The sequence below is a fragment of the Juglans microcarpa x Juglans regia genome, chromosome 6D (assembly GCF_004785595.1).
Source record: "Juglans microcarpa x Juglans regia isolate MS1-56 chromosome 6D, Jm3101_v1.0, whole genome shotgun sequence".
Lineage (NCBI taxonomy): Eukaryota > Viridiplantae > Streptophyta > Magnoliopsida > Fagales > Juglandaceae > Juglans > Juglans microcarpa x Juglans regia.
In genome coordinates this window covers 12,035,938-12,056,523 of record NC_054604.1, presented here as the reverse complement: position 1 = coordinate 12,056,523, position 20,586 = coordinate 12,035,938, and the positions used below count along the sequence as shown (strand labels likewise).

Genomic DNA, 20,586 nt, shown 5'->3' with positions numbered 1-20,586 from the left:
TTAGTGAATTTTTAAGAATTCTTACAATGTCTTGCTTGCAGGTATGGAAAACCTTGTTTCTATTTGATGTACTTGACCGAATTGTTCTTATCGGCTTTTTGTATCGTGGGTGACTTGAGGATGATATTTACATTGGTAAACTCTGGTATTGCTTTGTGATCGAAACTTTTGATTTGTAGCATGTTGATAGACTCCGTTATTGCCGTGTTTGAAACTTGTTTATCCCCTCCGCCTTTTCCAAAACACCTAACACTAACTACTGCATTGATTGTCACTATTGAGGTAGCATGTAGCAACCTACAGTGCCAGTACTACCACACTTGAAATGCACATCACCCGATCTACTGCGCAACTAACACCGTGCTTGTTGTTGGAGAGTGGGGAGATGGTAATTCTCTTTATATTTTGCTTGGGTTGAGGGGCCAGGGAGTGAATGGGTTTGTTTGGAATTGGCTGCGGCTTGGAGGGTCGGAGCAAGTTGTGTTTTTCTTTTGTTTTTGTTTTTTTTTTTTCGGCTTGGAGTATTTATAGTTTGGCCCGGATTGCGTTTGTATTTATGGGCGAAACTGGCAATAGCAGTAGCATGTGTTTCGACTCTTTTGAGGTTGACGACATTCTGGTGGTAAAGAATCATACATTGATTGATTCACGATTGATATACAAGAAAATTGTAGGAAAAATTGGGAAAATCTCTTAAACTCGTCTCATCTCATCTGTTTTCAAGCCTCGTTTGTTTTAGGCCTCATCTCATCTCTTTTGTTTTCTGACTCTTTTTAAATTTTTGGTCGACTACAAGGTCTAGTTTGGATAGAGAGATGCTTCCATCTCATATCATATTATCTCATCTCAATATCTAGACACTATAAATAGAAGGAAAACTCTACTATGCCGCCCGAAGTATACCGTTCGGTTTGATTGCTCGGTTTTTTTTTTTCTTTTACCGAATGATGAAGAAAGTGATTTTAAATGTATTGATGTATTTTTTTTATTTTTTAAAAATACTTAAATACATTAAAAAAATGTAAATAGAAAAATGAAAAAAAAAAACTAGTTTTACAACTAGCGGTAACACCGAGCGGTGCTACTCAGGTGGCAAAGTAGCACCGCTCTAAATAGAAACACTTTTCAATTTCAAATTTTTAACTTTTTCATCTAGTCATTACTTAATTATTACAACTTTTCCAAACTTTTAAATAAAATATAAAAAATAATTCAACATTTTCAAATTTCAAAATAAAAAATTATATTCAAATAATATTTTAATTTTATAATATTTTTATTCAATATTTTCTCTCTCATTTCTTAAAATTACATAAAATATTTTAACTCAAATAATTTCTAACTCATGTCATCTCAACTCAAATATCTTACTACTATCCACAAATCATTTCAACTCACTGTTCAAATCAAGCTTAAAAGAATAGTGAGAATTTGGTGAAAAATTATCTTTTTCAAAAGAACTGAATTTCAATTTGATTTACTCAGCTCTTTTAAACATTCTAGGATTTTACAATTTTGAAATAAATCTCCCAAACTCATATCTACCATTGATCATTAATGTCTTGGATGTGATTGAGAAATAGGTATGTATCGTGCTTTATGGCAGTACTTAATGAAATTAGTCAATTACTATTCAAATGATTTAGCACTACATTGACGAGTAAAAAGACAAGTTGATTATTATTGAATCAAGAAAAACAATTAATCTTATTTTAAGGGCTCGAATTCAATGGAAGTACAAGGAAAGTGCGCTCATCCAAGTACGGGAGAGAAAAATAAACTTTAATAGATATGGAGAGATATTTCTTAATCTTGGATTAATATAGGAAAGCCAACTCACATCAATAGTTAGGTAATGAATAGTTATGTCTTCCAAATGTTCCCTCATCATTCCCTTCATTTTACTCCCCACTACCCCAAAAACAAATTCAACAAAAAAGAGTGGAGAGAAAAAGAAAAAAGGGATGAAGAGTGAGTAGGGAGGAAATGGAAAGAAAAATTTGAGTCACTTAGCATTAATCCTCAGTACACTCTTATCATTACGTTGCCATGTAGTCATGCCAATATTGGCTAGTATTTTTTTTTTTTTTTAAAGCAAGCAATTCATTAGCATAAAAGGATCGAATTGAAGTTCCCCAACAAACACTCCACTGCAACAAGTACAGTACAAAAAACTAGCCATAACATAGATGGATAGGCAGTATCAACTAGCCCAAATCTTTGGCAACTGAAAAAGCTTAAATGCTGCTATGACAGGACTTGTAGGCCACATGCTAGTGGTTTTGGGATGGAGTGGGTTATATCTAGTTGATTTGAGGACGGTGAATTTATGGCACGATGCGCGTAGCCATCAGAGATGTTATGGATGGCGGCGCGTAGTGGCCACACATGAACTAAGTTGCAGCGAGCCTCACACGTTGAGCTTTTTGTATTTGTAGATCGACGGGTGGAAAGTATTGTGGTGGGGCGCGTATAGACATTCAGTCATCGGAAAGTATGCAAGTGAGCCTCACATGTATGAGAGTTTTTTGTGTGCGATAGATGCTTTTGCCCCTGTTTCTAAAAATCTGCTCTGCTAGGGTTCCTTGTGATCGCAGGGTATCGTTTGGACGCTACTGCTTCGGGGAGGCTGCATGGCAGCTGCTGATGGCCATGCTACTGGCCGTCAGTCCTTCGCTGAATTGGTTGCTACGATTCCACAACCCCTGCCTGACATCAACGTTGCCTCTCATGCGCCTAAAGTCATGGACGGAGAAATTTTCTTCCAGTTTTCGAAAGAGGAAATCACTCATTCATTCCGTTTATCCATTGTGCTCAAGTTCCTTCAGCTGAGACCCTCCCTGGATGCTATCTGTGCCTTTATTCATAGCCGTTGGGGTCTGTCCTCTATCTCGGTGGTTTCTTCCATGAAACTCCCTTGCAACGTGTTTGTAAGGTTGACTACGGAGGCTAACTTTGTGAAAACCCTGTCCCGTGAGTCATGCGAAGTGAATGGAGTGGCTTACCGTGCCTTTCACTAGTCTCCAGACTTTAATGAAGAGCACGAACTATCTAACGTCCCCGTGTGGATATTGCTTCTTGGATTACCGCCTAACTTCTACCAAGAATCATTCCTACGAATTTTTACGGCACCTATTGGTCGATTTATACGCGTGGACAATCCCACTCGTTGTGCGACTCGGACGAATAGAGCTAGAATCTGTTTGGAGATGGATGCTGCCAAGGAACCTATTCCTTACTTCTGGATAGGCACTCATGGACTGCCAACTAGTCGGAAACAGGAAATTCTATACGAAACTCTGCCTGCATATTGTGGAAAGTGTAAAGTGCAGGGGCACAAGACAATGACCTATCACGTGGGGAAACTCATGCATGGTGAGAAAAATCGTGGCCGCAAGAAAGGTAAATCAGATTCTGGTGGAACCAATAATGGTAACATGCAGGGTGGTGAGACGTCACAACCTGTAGTCCCTGAGAATGAGGTTGCTTGACCACATGGTGTCACTATTGAACAACTGGCTACCAAGGTGTCAACATCCTCTGCCTAGGAGATTAATATTACGGAGGCAGCAGTAATAGATGATAATGCAGGGGGTGCTTGCGCCCAGTGATATTACGGACTAGGGGGTGCTCGTGCCTAGTGATATTACAGACGAGGGGTTGCTCGCACCCATTGATATTACGAACGGGGGGTTGCTCGCGCCCAGTGAGGATGTAAGTAACCTCTTAAAACCAATTTTTTCTTTTAGTTTTGCTAAGCCCAACCCTCTGATTTTGGAGGAACCACTTGACATAGATCTGGAACTTGACCCCTATTTGGAAGATGTAACTCCAAATGAGAATGAAGAACCTATGCTAGATGATATAGTTTCAGAGCACGATCCTGATATTCCTCCGCAAGTTCTCCCTCAGAACAAGGACTATCACTCAGACTCTGAAGGCAAAAGTAATCAGAAAAAATATTAGAAGAAAAAGTTTGAGAAGGTGAGAAGTTCTCTTCGGGTCCTTACTCGTTCCTCTACCTTGCCCTTATGAGTGACTCCATCATTGTTTGGAATGTCTAAGGTATTGGCACTTCTCGGCATCGTTTAAAAAATTTAGTTTGTAAGTTCAAGCCTAAGCTTGTAGCGGTTTTGGAACCGTTCCAAGCTCTTGACAAAGCTCTTCGGTTGATGTATTCTTTACATTTTGATTCGTTTATGTGTAATGTAGCTGATGGGTGGTAAAATCTGGATTTTTGGGACAATGTTCTTGATGTACAAGTGGTGCGGACAAGCTTGCAGTTTATTTCTCTTCATGTGAACACGGGGTCTTATCATATTTTGTGTACCATTATCTATGCTAAGTGCAGCATGTATGAGAGGAAAAGCTTGTGGGAGGAGCTCAGTTCTCAATCTATGGGTTCAGAACCTTGCCTCTTTGCTGGAGACTTTAATATTATTCGTAATAATTCGGAGAGAAGGGGTGGTTGTCCACGACCCAACGCCACGATGGAGGATTTCAATTACTGGGTCCAAAGAGTGTTTCTTGCATCATGTGAGTGTAAGATGACCCTAGCAGATGCACCTTTTGTGAGAAGACCGAGAAAAATCCTTCATTAGATGGTTCTGGAATGTCTAAGTTTCTTTCAACACGATGATATCTGGTCTCAATGTCATTTAGATACATTGAGCAAAATGTCAAGCACTCAACATGAACATAGGCTGCAACAATTGAGCCCTCAGGGCGGGCTTTGTTCCGAACGTAATGCTTGAACTTCCCTAGGTACCTCTCAAAAGGGTACATCCACCTGTATTACACTGGTCCTACAAGCAATGCCTCATCTGGTAAATGAATTGCGAGGTGCACCATTATATCAAAAAATGCTAGTGGGAATATCATCTCAAGTTTACAGAGGATGATAGATATATATGTCTGAAGCCGATGCAATGATTCCAGAGTCAATGTTCTTGCACACAGCTCTTTGAAAAAAGTACTTAACTCGGTCAAAGCTAGGCGGATGTCGGGCCGTAGGTAACCACCAATCATGACTAGAAGCAACCTTTGTAAGAAGATATGACAATCATAACTTTTCATTCCTGAAATTTTGCCTTCATTAATGTTCACACACCGTGCAATATTTGAGGCAAAGCTGTCCGGAAATGTAACTTGTGACAACCACTCACAAAAAGTTATTCTCTCATTACGATTTAGGGTGTAACATCCAAGACTCCTCAAGCAACGATCACCATCATGCCTTAAATGTAATTCTTTCCTTAGTCCAAGATTGGCCAAATCCCTACGTGCACTTGCGGTGTCCTTACTCTTTCCATCAATACTCAACAATGTCCCTAATACACTATCACAGATATTTTTCTCAATATGCATTATATCAAGGTTATGTCGCAATTCCAAGTCTGGCCAGTACGGAAGATAAAAAAAGATACTCTTTTTTGTCCAATTTAATTCTTGTGGTGCCCGTATCCTCTTCCATGAACCTTTGCCAAATTGCATGCTAGGGACCATGCGTAGTTGTTCAAGTGTAGCTTGGGCTGTAAGTTTTGCTGGTTGAACACGATATTCTTCTTTACCGTCAAAAGCACGCTTTTTCTTTCTCCAAGGGTGGTCTAGCACCAACAATCGATGGTGGCCCATATAACAATGTTCATGCCCATATTCCAACCACATAGAATCAGTTTATGAATTACATGCAGGACATGCCATCTTTCCCTTCGTGCTCCATCCAAAAAGATTGGCATATGCAGGGAAGTCATTGATAGTCCAGAGTATGCTGCATGTAATTGAAAAACCTGTGAACTGAATGCATCATATGTCTCAATACCATTTTCCCATAATTCTTTCAGCTCATCAACTAAAGGACGAAGAAAGACATCAATATCATTTCTGGGTGATTTAGGACTAGGGATTAGACATGTCATCATAAAGTATGAGTCTTTCATGCAAGACCAAGGGGGCAAGTTGTAAGGCAGAAGTATTACTGGCCATATGATGTAGGGTTTGCTCATGTTATTGAACGGGTTAAACCCATCACTTGCAAGACCAAGCCGCACATTACGAGCATCTTTGGCGAACCAATCATGTTTGTTATCAAAGGATTTCCAAACCTTAGAATCTGTCGGATGCCTCATACAACTCGGATCATCGATATGTTCTTCTTTATGCCATCGCATGGCTTGTGCTGTCTTCTTTGACATATAAAGGCGTTGCAACCTTGTCTTCAAAGGAAAATAACGCATCACTTTCTGAGGTACTCATTGATTGGCTATCCTTGAGACCCACCTAGATGCGTTTCATTTAGGGCACTCATCTTTGTCGACAATTTCTTTCCAAAACAAGACGCAATCATTTGGGCATACATGTATCTTGGTAAATCCCAATCCACGCTCTAAGCGACGAACATCGTTATAGTCTTCAGGCAAGAGAGCATTCAGGAATGCGGATTTCAATAGCTTTATCACCATGTAAAAGGACTTCACGTTCCAACCCCCAACTGTCTTGATGTGGAGCAACTTCACCATAAATGATAACTTTGAGAAGTTTGTACATGATGGATATAGTGGACGTCGTGCATCCTCAAAACATTGTTCAAAGGTCTGGTGTCTTGGAGCACTAAAGTTGTGTTGTGCAGTACCATCTTCACTACCACCAGCATTAAAACCAGTTCCACTTTCCATAAGGGATCCTACCCGGATGTCATCTAACATCTTGTCTACGTTATCAATGTAGTCACCTAACTCGGGTCCTTCATCCTCATCGTGTGACCACCTGGAATTAAAAGGGTCATCTTCTCCATGGAATACCCATTGACTATAATTAGTATCAATCCCCCTCAAGAACAGATGATCTTTCACAACATTAATTGGATGGGAAAAATTATTACGGCATCTTCGACAAGGACACCTAATGGAATCACTCGCGGGGGCATGTAATTGAGCCATGGAGATTAACTGATTAACCCCCTCAGCATATTCATTAGACCTCAATCTATCTTCAATATGCTTCCATTCTTTATCCATAGAAACCTTGGTACAACAAATACAAGGATGGTAGGACTATATAAGAAAATAAGATAGACATATCAAAATGAGCATGAACCAATGGATAGGAGACTAAAATTCAATCGACATAATGGAAAAAGTGGAGGAAGTGAATTATTTTGTACAAAGTAGTTGAAATGAGTTGCCATAGTCTTGGTCAGGCCCCACATAATTCATTATGTATGGGTAAGTATCATGAATTTTGTTTGGTCGAATGATTTTAAAGTCCATAGATACTTTAATGTATAACATAGTTATTGCAACGTAGTGAAAATGACTAAAAGTTGAGATGAAAATATCTATTAAAGATGCAATTGCAAACCACATCCATAGATCACTATGGTACTACATGAGCAAAAAATGAAATGCAAAAACATATGGAACATTTTCTCGCGAAAATGCTGACATGCATGTAAATCCTATAAGCATATAGGTGGAGGTGCCATGACTAGGAGACAGAATGAGGTACCTTTATCCCATTATGAATCTATAAATGACACGAACAAACTAGAAATAAAGAATAAGAAAGCATTACGCATGATGTGGATCGAATGGTTGATAGGATATGGACAGCATAACAATCTGTCGAGTACTTGTGGCTTGTGGAATTTACGTTGGGTTAATTCGGGGAGTTTAATCTCATTCAGTTTCCTAGTGAGAGATGGGGGGATTTTTAACTATATACTACAATGGCCTCTGCAATGAGTGAGCATTTGATTTAAAATGGATTGAATTGCCATTGGAGGGAGCAGATTTTACTTTTTCATCATGGTAAATTGTTTTCAAGGTTGGATAGCTTTTTGCTTTCCTCTTCTTATGGGTCATTTTTATGGATTGACTCAGGTTTTATTGACACTAGATTGTGGGGTGGTCATCATCCCATCATTACAGAGGATTGTGGTTGAATCGTGAGTGGAAAAAGATACTTTCAATTTGAGAACATGTGTTATAAGGAAGAAGTGGGTTTTGTGGAGGAGGTGAGAAGCTAGTGGAAACCAGAGTAATGGCTATTTTCCGGGTTCTCCAAGTTTTGTATTGGCTGGAAAATTGGAATCACTTAAGAAATATCTGAGGAGATGGAGTAAAGAGGAGTTTGGGAACATATATTCCAGTAAGAGATGCCATTTGTTGGGACATTGTAAGGGTTGTCATCCTGAAGCTATTTGATGAGTTCATCTTCGTATATGAAGTTTTTGAAGAGTTTTAATGTGACTTTCATTGCTCATATTTATAAAAGTCAGGGGCTGTGGAGATGAGAGATTTTAGGCCTATTGGTTCTATAATATGGAGTTTATAAAACCATTTATAAGATTATGCCCAATAGTTTGAGCTTCCTCATGGAGAGGATCATTTTACATTCATCAGATTGTTTAGCTAAAATGAACTAAGCACTTGATTATGCAGCAGATTATAGTATTTGGGTTACATTGATAATAGCATAATTTGCTCTTAAACAGACTTATAAAGCACCTGGTTGTAACAAGAATAATGTGACATTCATACTGCACTTTAGAATTAAGTTTAATGTTCCACCTTTGCCCTTATAGTGGTGAGCAATTGGGGCTATTAGCTGCAGGTCATCTTTGGAAGGTAAGATACCAACTGATTTGGGTATTTAGCAAACTCACTTGATGTAGAGCAAGAGGAGGTGATTCTGTGGTCCAATGGGAGAATTGGTTAAGAGCAAGGCAAAATGAAGGAGCATAAAGGAAAAAGCAGAGAAAAAGGAAGGGACACTTTTCAGATTCATCCTAGAAGGAAAAGGAGAGGGTAGGCAAGGGTTTTTAGATCATTAAAAGCTTCATCTTAAGTTTAAGTTATTTTGTTGTTCATCATCTTAATCATCAATGCCAGAATTGAACATTCACAATGAGTGAGTCGTGCTGTAACTAAGCATGGTTGGTGTAGTTGGTATTGGAATGTGGTTTGTTTAGATTGATTTTTTTTTGGTTATACTTCATCATCCTATGAAGTTACAAAGCAATCTACATTAGAAATAACAAGCAGTTGAACATTAGAGTCCAACTTGTTGTTGACAATAAGGCACAATACAAGCTAGGGTCTACAATATGAATCAATTGTTCAAATGAATATTCAAATTATTTGTTTTGCAACTTTATAAGTATGTACTTTTGGTTTCAATTGGAGATTGAAATTTACTTTTTGGATTTCCATTATTACATGTCTATTGACAGAGTTAGTATTTGAAGGTTCTAAGGAATTGAGATTTACTTAGAACACAATCCATGAAGAGTGAATCTCGTAGCTTATGCCTTTTAGACAAAAAAAACCACTTCTTGAGAGTCTCACATTTTTCTATTTCTACTCCAGTTAAAGATTCTAGTAAACCAGATTTCATGTTTTTAGGAGTCCTCCAAATCTAAAGTTGTGGGAATGAAATTGATACTTCATCAATTAAAGTTGGAGTCAAACGTAGATATGCTTACGGCTCACTCTTAAAAAAAGGATTGCAAAAATCCTTTCATACACTCTTTTGATGTAATCGTAAAATGGTCATTACCAGATTTTACATAGCATTGCTTCTCTATTCATTTGTACATATACCATCAGATTTTACATAGTATTATCAAGATTGTTTTGATAATCTTTTGTCCTCGTGAAATACAATCATGGATTTATCCTTCATATTACCTGACACATCTACACTTGGAAGAACACATTCGGAACCACATCACACACATCCTTATAACAAGGCAAATATCATCAAGTACTACACCAAGTGTGAAACAAAAATAGCTTTGCCTAAATCTGCTAAAGGACATGTCCCAAAGAGGTTGCAACATCACAAGTTAACCTTAAAAACATTTCAAAAGATAGCTCAACCACCAACATTGATGAAGGAAGAATAAGAATGTCAAACTAGAAAGAAAAAAAAAACATAAAAGCAAATAAAAGAACACTAAGTTATAAAGCAGAAAGTCAGGGTTGTGATGTCTAACATATATTTGTTAAACTACGTCTCATATATACCCAGATATATAAACTTAGATTTACGGCATGATTTTGTAATTATGAAAATAGAATAAAATAAAAAGTCTTAGTTCATTAGTACAAATTATATGTTAGTTAATTTAAATGGCAATGGAGCAAATGGGATCCACACTAACAAAGTTGCAAAGGTTTTTTCTAAGTTCCCTATCTACCATATTCCACTAACATATAAGAATGTTGCAGTTATCATCAAATTGAGCAACATCAATAACAAACCCATTTGTGTATTTCATCTTAGTCAACATAGTCGAATCTATCATTCAAAACTTACCAACTGGTTGATGGAACATACAAATATATTAAAAAGATCTAGAAGCTATAACTTTATGTATGGCAACATGGTGGAGGGAAGGATAAACATCATACGGATTTTTCTTAATGGAAGTAACAGGGGAATATTAATGTTGTTCGAAACTTAGCCGTATGATGTTTAAGAATAATTAAATATTATCTAAGTGTAAGGTAAAGGTTGTCATCAAGCGTTGATAATCCCTAAGCGATAAAAGAGTTCTTTATCGCTTCATTATCTATCATGTCCCAAACTTTTGCAGTTTAGAGTTTTCTCAATTATATAAAATGCCACTACCAATTTTCATGTGATATAAATCTACCAAGAAATACCTCTTTTCCCCTCTTCATACATCTCAACAAAATGGAGACAAATAAAGAAATATAGCAAATAGAAGGGCTTCTTACGTATCTGACCATAGCTTCCAACTACTTCCCTTGCTAGCTCACGTGAAAGGTAGCTGAAAGTGTTGATTTTTCTAAGTCAGTCAAGGGATGGGGAAGACTGAGCAATGACAGCTAGGGATAGAATCTCCCGATACCACCGCATGCGAATCGACCAGAAAAAAGAAAATATGCAAACCATCAACAATCATCACCGTCGAAGACGATTCCGTATTAAATTGGCTCGAAAGAAGATTAAGGCAGTAAATGGATTCTCGATCTGTGATAAGTAGGGGGATTCAACCATGGACGATGTGAGTTTTGCCCAAAATGGAAGTCTGCAATTAATCAGAAACTGATGAGAAGAGAGGGGAAAAGTCTCGCGGGTATTAACAACCGTGCTATTTATATAACTAGCTATAATGGCGATTTTTTATCGTCACAAAAAGATTTAGTCATCAATATAATGGGAACCACAGTTGCGGCGACTATATATCGTTATAACACTCCAGTAAACATGCCGTATATGACTTATAATGTCAAAATTAATTGCAGCGAAATATTCTTGTAGAAAATAATGTTTTTTATTGACAAAATAATCGCCTGTTTTTTGAGGTGTGACTTTGGTGAATAAGTCTGTGTATTTGAGGCAAGTTATGATTCGCTGGAAAAAAAATTGTGGCAAAAGCCCAATTTTGTTGTAGTGCCCATTGGATATATATTGCGCAACGCATCATCTTACTACCAAAAAACAACCCACAAAAGACAACAAAAATCTTCCACTCACTGAGTCTCCCTAAGAGACTCTTCGTGGGACGGAAAATTCCCAAAGAAAGTCCTCAACATCCTGTTCGTTTCATTTTGTCTTTCCAAAATTTTATGCATGTCTCCCCTCATTTCCTCTAGTTGGCTCTTGTAATAGTCAACATCTTTCTTATGTTTATCCACCAAAGCTAAGTATTCTTCCTCTTGTTTACGGTCACATTGTCTTGTAGCCTCTAGTATGACCATCTCTCCTAGGCCTCTAATTGCATATCCAGGTCTACTACCAAGTACCTCCCTAAAGATAGACGTTGTTGCCTCCTCAGTATGTTTCTCAGGTTCTAAATCATCCATCTTACCAACTATTTCCTTCTGCACATGGAAAAAAGAACATGTTATTGATACCCCTGTGTTGTTTATGCATTTATCACTTTGTAGAAAGTAAAAATAGTCCTGAATTGTGTGCGGTATGGATTGAATTTAATGATGTTACTCACATAATAGTTTCTGTGGCAGATGTCACAAATCCCTCCTTCTTAAACCAGCACACGTCCTTCTAGAACTCCACCAAGTTTGCCTTTTCAGCCCGCTATATGTTTGTGGAATGTGTACAACCAGATGTTAATTCAGAAAATGCTCAGTTATAATAGATCCATGCATCATCCTCACAAGCTATTTAGGGCCAAGTATATATAAGGCCTTCTAAACAAGCACATGCACTTTCAATGTTCTCTCTCTCTCTCTCTCTCTCACCCCACATTCCTAACATGTATAGGTTATAAATTAACTTATACAAGTTCAGATCTCAATAGCACCTATCAGATTCAATTTTTATACTTGTTAGAACCTTTTGTGCTTGACCAAAATAGAGATATTCTGAAAACAAGTATTATATATATAATACTACATATTAGAGACTTCCCACTTAAATCTTGAGAAAATAATATCTCACTTGGAAAAAGTAGCAATTTATGGCTACTTTCAAAGAGCACTTCAGAAGATTTATTTATTTATGCCATCACACTATGTTGTCTATTGTTGGAATATGAGCAGACGAATGGGACATGAGTATAGTTATGGAAGCAATTACTTGATCCCTTATACCTTCTTCTCTAGGATCTTGACAAAAGATTTATGGCTAGCTGTGTGATTTATGTTGAGCCTCTTACAATTCTCCCAATTTTTACTTGAGATTTTCTGCCATGAAAACCCAATGTTAAATATATACATAGAAGAATAAACTAGAAATTACTTATTGTAGTACACCAAAGGTTTAATTTGAACCGCTAATATATACCTTGAAGGAGTCACTTCCCCATCTCCCATATAGCTTGACCCAAACGAGGGGGTCTGCCGAGCTAGTGCCAGAAGCCAATGCTTCTTCATGACTTTCATATGCTAAATATTTCTTGTGCAATTCAGGTGGAATGAGTTAAATCGCTTATGCAGCTATTTCGAAACTATCAAACTATGATTCTCCAACTCCCAATCAAATACAAAGTCACCCTACAAATATGCCAAATTGTTAATGTCATCTATTATATGCCGACCACTTTCTTACAATACTTTTGAAGGAATAAACATCTTACGCGAACACGGTCAATCAGCTCATCTTTATGTGCCTGCGGTACATCAGTCCATCTTGTGTAGCTCATGTCACAATGATGCTTCACTATCATGTTACCCAAGTCGTAAACAAGGAAGCATTCTCACAACATAGTGTTGTTTCTTCATCATTTATCTTCAAATGGATGTTGCCGAGTTTCCGCAATTTCTCAAACTCAGTGCACTTTGCGAGCCCACGTCCCTGTTTCTTCTGTGCCTAGTTTACTCCACCACTGGTGGCAACGTCCGTAACTGTATGAAAATATAAAAGAAATGAGTATTAGGCTTCATATTTATTCTTTACTTATTATACATATATGGTTCATCAATAACTTTAGTTAGAAAAATCATGCAAAACTTGCTACTGTACCATTATCTTCAATATTAGGCTCGAGTTCCGACATTGGATTGGCACATTCAATCTCCCATACTATGCTTGGAGGCTGGGTTGAGTCATCAGAGCTGGACTCATCTGCATCTCGAGGGGTACATGAATTGATCAGCGGAGGGCGTGGCCGCCCTCTTATTGAGTAAGGAGTAGGACGTCTAGCTCCAAGACCCCGTCCTTTCCCTCTTCCTCGGCTACTTTCTGTGAATTTAGTTGAATTTAGTTTGACAATCAAGTTAATACAGAAGTCAATAAATGAAGGCTTCGTAACAACGAAATAGGGAACCAACATTGTTATCTCACATGCACGCAAATATTCTCATTGAAGATAGTTAAAGAACTATTCTATCAAAATATATACCTGGAAAGTTGTTGCTCCTCATTATAGCACACTGCAAATCGATGGTAATCCAAGTGCTTTTTGTGTGAATGTATATCTTGTACGTTTCAGGCACATTATTGGTCATACAAGGACATGCAACAACATGATAATATCAAATAAGGTGGGAGAACAAGCAACGACTAATACTACCGTGTACCACCCCACTACGACTCTAGTGTTAATTCTTCACCCCATGCATAGAAAATAGAGTTCTAAGAAAGGACACATAAATATAAATCGAGCATATTTTAGTTCCTTATCTTTTTTTTTTTTTTTTGAAGTAAAACCCTTAATCCATTCCCATTCCATTAAAGAAAGCCACCAATATAAGAAGGAGAATCCTCCATAGTTACAATTTGATCAGAAATGGAAAGGGCATCTTTTGCAAGTAAATGGGCTATGTGATTGTCGTTTCTCCTAACATGAAAAACATCCCATTTTGCAAACAACTTAAGATAAAATCTAGCCTCACTCCAGAACATACTAGAGCTACTCAGTGCTTCACTGTCTACAACCAAGGCCTTTATGACTTGCAGGGGATCACCTTCGAGTATAATCTGATGCAAACCAATCTCTCATGCCACTTTAACAGCTTGTAGAGCCCCATATGATTCAGCTAATAAGGGGTTAGGGTAGAGCTTTATCCTCTGCCTCATTGTTGTAATAACCTGCCCAGAACTGTCCCTTATAACCACTCCTATACCAATCAGTCCCTTGGCTTTGTCTGCTGCCCCATCCCAATTAATCTTGAACCAGTCCACTGGAGGTGCTTGCCAAGAGACCACTGGGGGAGGCTTGGTTATTGCACTAATCTAAGTTCTTTTCTACCATCAAGTTTAGGACTGCTCTTGCCTCTCTCACAATAAGGTTCGGATGTGAGAACCCTTTCTTGAAAATGAAAGAGTTCCTTCTCCACCAGATCTTCCTTGTTGTAATCACAAACTCTTGAAGTTCCTCTGGATTCAATGCCTTAGTCAATGTATCAAATAGTTGTATCATAGAGTAGCTAGAAATGGAGCATTTCTGTAGCTTTTTGGAGCATTGACTCCACACATCCTTAGCTACTTCACAGCTCCACAGAACATGTTGCACGCTTTCCTCTTCTCTATTGCAAATTGAGCATATAGGATCACTCACAATTTTCTTCTTAAACAAGTTGGACTGAGTGGGAAGTGCCTCCTGATAGGCTCTCCATAGGAAGGTTTTGTCTCCTGGAGTAACTTCCATCTGCCAGATTTTTTTCAAAACCTCATTGAGACCATTGCTGGTTTATGCTTGACCATGAGCAGCCACCTCCCTAGCCTTTTCCATGTGATGAGCACTCCTCACTGAGAATGAGCCATCCTTTGTACCATGCCAAATGATTCTATCCCTAGTAGTCATAGCACTGATAGGGGTCTTCAAGATCAACTAAGCTTCCCTCTCCTCAAAAGTGGCTTGAATCAGGTCTTGCTTCCACCTCTTTATCTCAGGATCAATTAAGGCAGCAACTTTAGCATTCCCATCTAGGTTCTTAACTGGACTGGTGACCTTCCTTGGATTAGTTAGGTCCAGCCATTTGTCTCCCCATATACTGATATCTGACCCAGTGCCTACCCTCCAAAATGATCCAGCCTCGAGGACATGCCTTGCAGCCATCAGACTCCTCCATACAAAGGAGGGTTTAAATCCAACCTTTGCTGTCTGAAGAGTCAAAAAGGGGAAGTATTTGGCTTTTAGCACTCTAGCAACTAGGGTGTTGGGATCTTGGATTAGTCTCCAACATTGCTTAGAAAGCATTGCAATGTTGAAACATTCCAGGTCCCTAAATCCCAAGCCCCCTTCTGATTTAGCTTGTCCCATTCTCTTCCATGAAATCCAGTGGATTTTGTGCTCCTTATCTTGTTGGCCCCACCAGAAGTTTTGTATAACACTGTTTATGGCTTGAAGTAGAGTTTTTGGCAGCTTGAATACACTCATGGTATAGGTACGGAGGGATTGTATGACTGCTTTTATAAAGATTTCTTTCCCAGCCTGTGATAATGTTCGAACTTTGAAGTTGCTGAGTCTCGATCTGATGTTGTCCAGAATGCCTTTAAAGGATCTCAGTCTATGTTTCCCCACTACAAAGGGCAAGCCTAAGTACTTTTCATAAGGCATAGCTGACCTCATTCCAGCTATTGACAGAATATAGTCTTGAGGAGACTTTGTTGTGTTTTTACTGAACATGATAGAAGTTTTCTCTAGGTTGAGTCTTTGTCTAGATGCCATCTCATAGGTTCTAAGCAAATTAACCAGCCTTCCCCATTCAACAGCATTGGCCTTGCAAAACATAAGGCTATCATCTGCAAAGAAAAGATGAGATATTCTAAGCTGCTCTCTTGCAACAGGAACCCCATGTAGCAACCTGTTTCTTCAGCTTTGTATATTAAGTTGCTCAATGCCTCATCACATGGGATAAATAAATAAGGTGATAATGAGTCACCTTGTCTTAGTCCTCTTGTGGGGTATAATTCAGTTTGAGGGACACCATTCACCATGAGAGCATAGGAAACAGTTTCAATGCACTTCATCACCAATTCCACCCATTGGCTGCAAAATCCCAACTTATAGAGGACTGCCCTTAGGAAGCTCCATTCCACTCTATCGTATGCCTTTCTCATGTCTAATTTTAAAGCCATGTAGCCTTACCTGTCATTTTACATTTCATGGTGTGTAAAGTCTCGAAAGCTACAACAACATTATCAGTAATTAGTCTGTTTGGAACAAAGGCAGATTGTGAGGGAGAAATAATGCTATGGAACACCTTTTTTAATCTATTTGCTATGACTTTGGAAATGAGTTTGTAGAGGACATTACAAAGAGATATTGGCCTGAAGTCTGTGACTTTCATTGGAGATTTTTTCTTTGGAATAAGTGCTATGAAGGTGTTGTTGATGCTGTCCAAGCTGCCATTTGAGTTAAGTACATTCAGCACTGCATCACACACTTGAGGTCCCACTACTGGCCAGTGTTGTTGATAGAAAAGGGCAGGAAAACCATCTGGGTCTGGGGAGCTTAAACCATTCATGTGAAATAAAGCATCTTCTACCTCCTGAGATGAGTATGGCCTGGTTAGCAACTCATTTTGTGCTTCACTCACTTTGGATTCCAATGATGCAATGCTTGTTAATGGGTTGCTGGGGTTGGAAGTTGTGAAGATATCTGTGAAATAAGCCTGGAAAAGGGTGTTAATACCCTCCTTTGAGGTGATTTCTTCATGATTGCTATCCAGAAGCTTTTTGATCTCATTTGTTTTCCTCCTTTGTGATGCACACTGGTGAAAGAATTTTGTGTTTCTATCACCTTCCTTCAACCATTTCTGTTTAGCTCTTTGTTTCCACTTGAGGTTTTCAGCTTCCAACAGTGTGTCCACCCTTTGTTGTGCTTGTTTGATCTCTTCATTTAATAGGCCCGTGTTCCTGTCTTGTAGGTTTGAGAGAATATCCAATTGTTGTTTGATTTCTCTCTTAAAGATGCCTAGATGCTGCTTACTCCACTGAGACAGTTTCTGCTGGCAAGACTTGAGCCCCTCAACAATGAGTTGCATTTTGTTTGATGCTACCCTAGGTATTCTCCATGCTTCCTCCACTGCATTCAAGCAACTCTCCTTCAGGGTCCAACATGCCTCATATTTGAAAGGCCTCTGATGTCTGACAGAGTAAGGGTGCACCAGGTCCATCACAATCCACAAGGGCCTGTGGTCTGAATTGAGGGCTGGAAGAGTATAGACTCTCGAGTCAGCAAATAGCCCTGCCCAAGCATTATTGCAGAAGGCTCTATCCAGCCTTTCTTTGGTGAAAGCCTTGCCATGCCTCCCATTTGACCAGGTAAATTTCCTTCCATAAAATCCCATGTCATTGAGCCCACACCTTCCCACTACCTCTCTAAAAGCCTCCATTTGATTGTAAGGTCTCAATGGGCCTCCCCACTTTTCATCATACCTTAAGATTTCATTAAAATCACCTACACAAAGCCAACCTGTTGTGCTTGTAGGTGTTAGAGCCTGCAATATTTGCCAGCTTTCATGTCTCTTAGAAGTGATTGGGCTGCCATAAAAACATGTGAGAACCTAGTGACCACTAGCTCTCCCTTCCTTTACCATCAATGAAATATGGTTATGTGTCTATGACAAGACTTCAACATCTGTTTCTTCTTTCCACAGGAAGGTCAAGCCTCCACATGAGCCTTTTGAGTTCACCACAAAACTGTTTTCAAAATTCAGTTGTCTTTTGACTGTTTCAATCTTTAGTCTGTTACACTTTGTTTCCATTAACAAAACAAAGTTTGGGGACTTATTTTGCACCATGAGATGCAAATTATTCACTGTCCGAGGGTTCCCAAGCCCTCGACAGTTCCAACTTAGGCAACTCATGGTAAATGGTGGGGCTGATCCACAACCTCCACCATATCAATTCTGCCAGGATAATTCACAGGAGAAGCCCCATGTTTTGCTTTCTTCAAAGCATGTACTGCCCCTTCTGCTATCAATCTAGTAATAACTCTCTTGTTACCAAATGGGCTTTTTGCTTTGTTCTCCTCAAGACCAGCTACAAGGCTTTCAAAGCGCTTGTTCCTAGCTTTCCTTTTCCAGCTAGCTCTTGTTTTTATCTTCTCCAATTCTTGGACCTGGCCCGAGACAAAATGGGCCAAGGATGAGGCTTGGGCTCTCAGGTCCAGACAACCCTCAAGGCCCAGGCCTGCCTGTTGGGTATTGTCCTTCCCTGAATTTTCTACTGCACGCTTGGTGCACCCTCGATGCCTTGCATGAAACAAGCATCCTCATCGAGAGAAGTCAGCCCTGAGCTTTCCAAGTTAAGTGCACAGGGGCTTACCTTAATAGGCTTCTGGAGTGTTTCTGTAGCCAGCCTAGGAGAAAGCAGCTTTTCAGTAGCCTTTTCGTTGCCTGTGTTGTCAACGTCAGTCATGCATGTTTCTAGGATTTCTGCAGTTGATTTGGGCTTTTTTTTTACCATCATCCCTGACCTCCCTTTCCTTCCTCCATGACTGACCTTCTGCATAATGCTGAGTGTCTACATTGCCATAGGTTTTGTGAAGGTCCTCGCTGTCCTTTGTTGCTGGGGCTCGCAGCCATGCTCCATACTGCAACTTGCTGTCTCCAAGTGAACTTACCGAGCAGCCTGATTTGGCATGCTTGATAACCCCACACTTAAAGCAAAAGGTAGGAAGGCGCTCGTACTTGAGAGGAACCCAAGTCTTTTTGCCTGCAAATGATAAGAACACCCCCCTAAGCAACGCTTCTGATATGTTGACTTCCACCCTTATTCTCAAGAATTTCCCCCAACCAATCCCTCTATCATCCACTTGGATAGTTATCACTCGACCAATACAACCACCAATCTGAACTCCAACTTCGTAGGTCATGCTTGAGAATGGCATATTGTATGCATGCACCCAGAATTCCTCTTTATTGAAAAGGAGTTCATTTATGAACCTATTCCCTTCAAATACCTGCAAGCATAGTAGCCATCTGTCGAAGGACCAGGGTCTACCCTTGATAACTTTCTGCAGGTCTTCCTCTTTATTGAACTCAACTAGGAACTTGTTCGTACCTACTTCTGAGAACTTGAACCAGCTCTCACATCTCCATATCTTGGCCATTGTGGACTTGAAAGCTTCTCGATTTACTGGTTTCTCAGCAATGATCATACCCAGCAGGCAAAACTTGCCATATTGTTCAGTTGCTTCAGACGAGTTTATATTCAGGATTACTTCCTCTGTTTCCTTCTCAGTGAGACTGAGCCCTTCCCATTGTTTAGCTAGATCATCCTCCATTATCCCCTCTTCAGATCAACCAAAACCAACTAAGGGACTAAACTCTATCCAGAGAAAAAAACTCTAGCCAGAGACCCAATAGTCAGTGATTTGTTGTTAAAATACCTCTACCATTTTAGTTCCTTATCTAGTGGGAGCAAATGGTGGCAAAGTTGAAATCCAAATCTGCCACCCTTACTGACTTCTCTTGTCTTCACTAGATGCTTATCACTCTCTACACCCCACTCTTTTGTATAGAATAATTTATGAAGTTATCCTCAAAGCACTTATACTCTTCACAAGTGTGAAGATACATTCCCAACTAAGTGTACAAACAAGAATACACATGTTATAGTATTTATTTTCAACGTAATGTACAAGAAAAAAAAATACATTTCCAAGAATCCCAACTAAGTGTACATTCCTAACGGTTAGTTAAACGTTATGGTATTTTACCCATTATCAGTTTCTTGGCAATTTGTCTATTCTGACACAGACTCTTCATCGGTAGATAGGTCTTCCTCATCTGAATATTCCCCATGACCATAAGCATTGCCTGAACTAGATGCAACCATGGTGTCGTCAATAAAGCCTACTAGATTTCTGCCTTAACTACCTGTCTCCATGACTTGATTCGTTCTTAATAGCCATGGGATGATCATCTTAGGGTGATCCTTTTGTCGACGGATGCTCCTATTACACTCGTAGTCTCTAAAGGATGAGAACCAACTATGTAGCATCTACATCGAGAATTCAAGTATTGTATACGTCATTAGTCCGATCCTTTGTAGGAACTACCCGTAATAACGAACTTGCAAAATGAATCTGTTTATCATAAAGAGATTCGCTGTTCCTGACCTTGCTTCACCTTAATTTTATTTGAACAAGTAAAAGTTATGTCTTGGTCCGAGTAGGTATAGAATTTCTCTTCTACA

General features: G+C 39.2%; 2 protein-coding genes across 2 annotated transcripts; both read right to left on the bottom strand.

Annotated features, from left to right (window-relative positions):
* Window positions 1-14,433: 14,433 nt before the first annotated feature.
* LOC121235382 lies at window positions 14,434-15,085 on the bottom strand. Its single transcript, XM_041131731.1, has 2 exons — window positions 14,802-15,085; window positions 14,434-14,665 (listed from the first exon to the last, which is right to left on the bottom strand). Exons 1-2 carry the CDS (start codon window positions 15,083-15,085, stop codon window positions 14,434-14,436), a joined length of 516 nt encoding a protein of 171 aa, XP_040987665.1.
* Window positions 15,086-18,247: 3,162 nt separating this feature from the next.
* On the bottom strand, window positions 18,248-19,672 carry LOC121235381. The gene is made up of 3 exons (XM_041131730.1): window positions 18,889-19,672; window positions 18,712-18,782; window positions 18,248-18,505 (listed from the first exon to the last, which is right to left on the bottom strand). Exons 1-3 carry the CDS (start codon window positions 19,670-19,672, stop codon window positions 18,248-18,250), a joined length of 1,113 nt encoding a protein of 370 aa, XP_040987664.1.
* Between the last annotated feature and the right edge of the window lie 914 nt (window positions 19,673-20,586).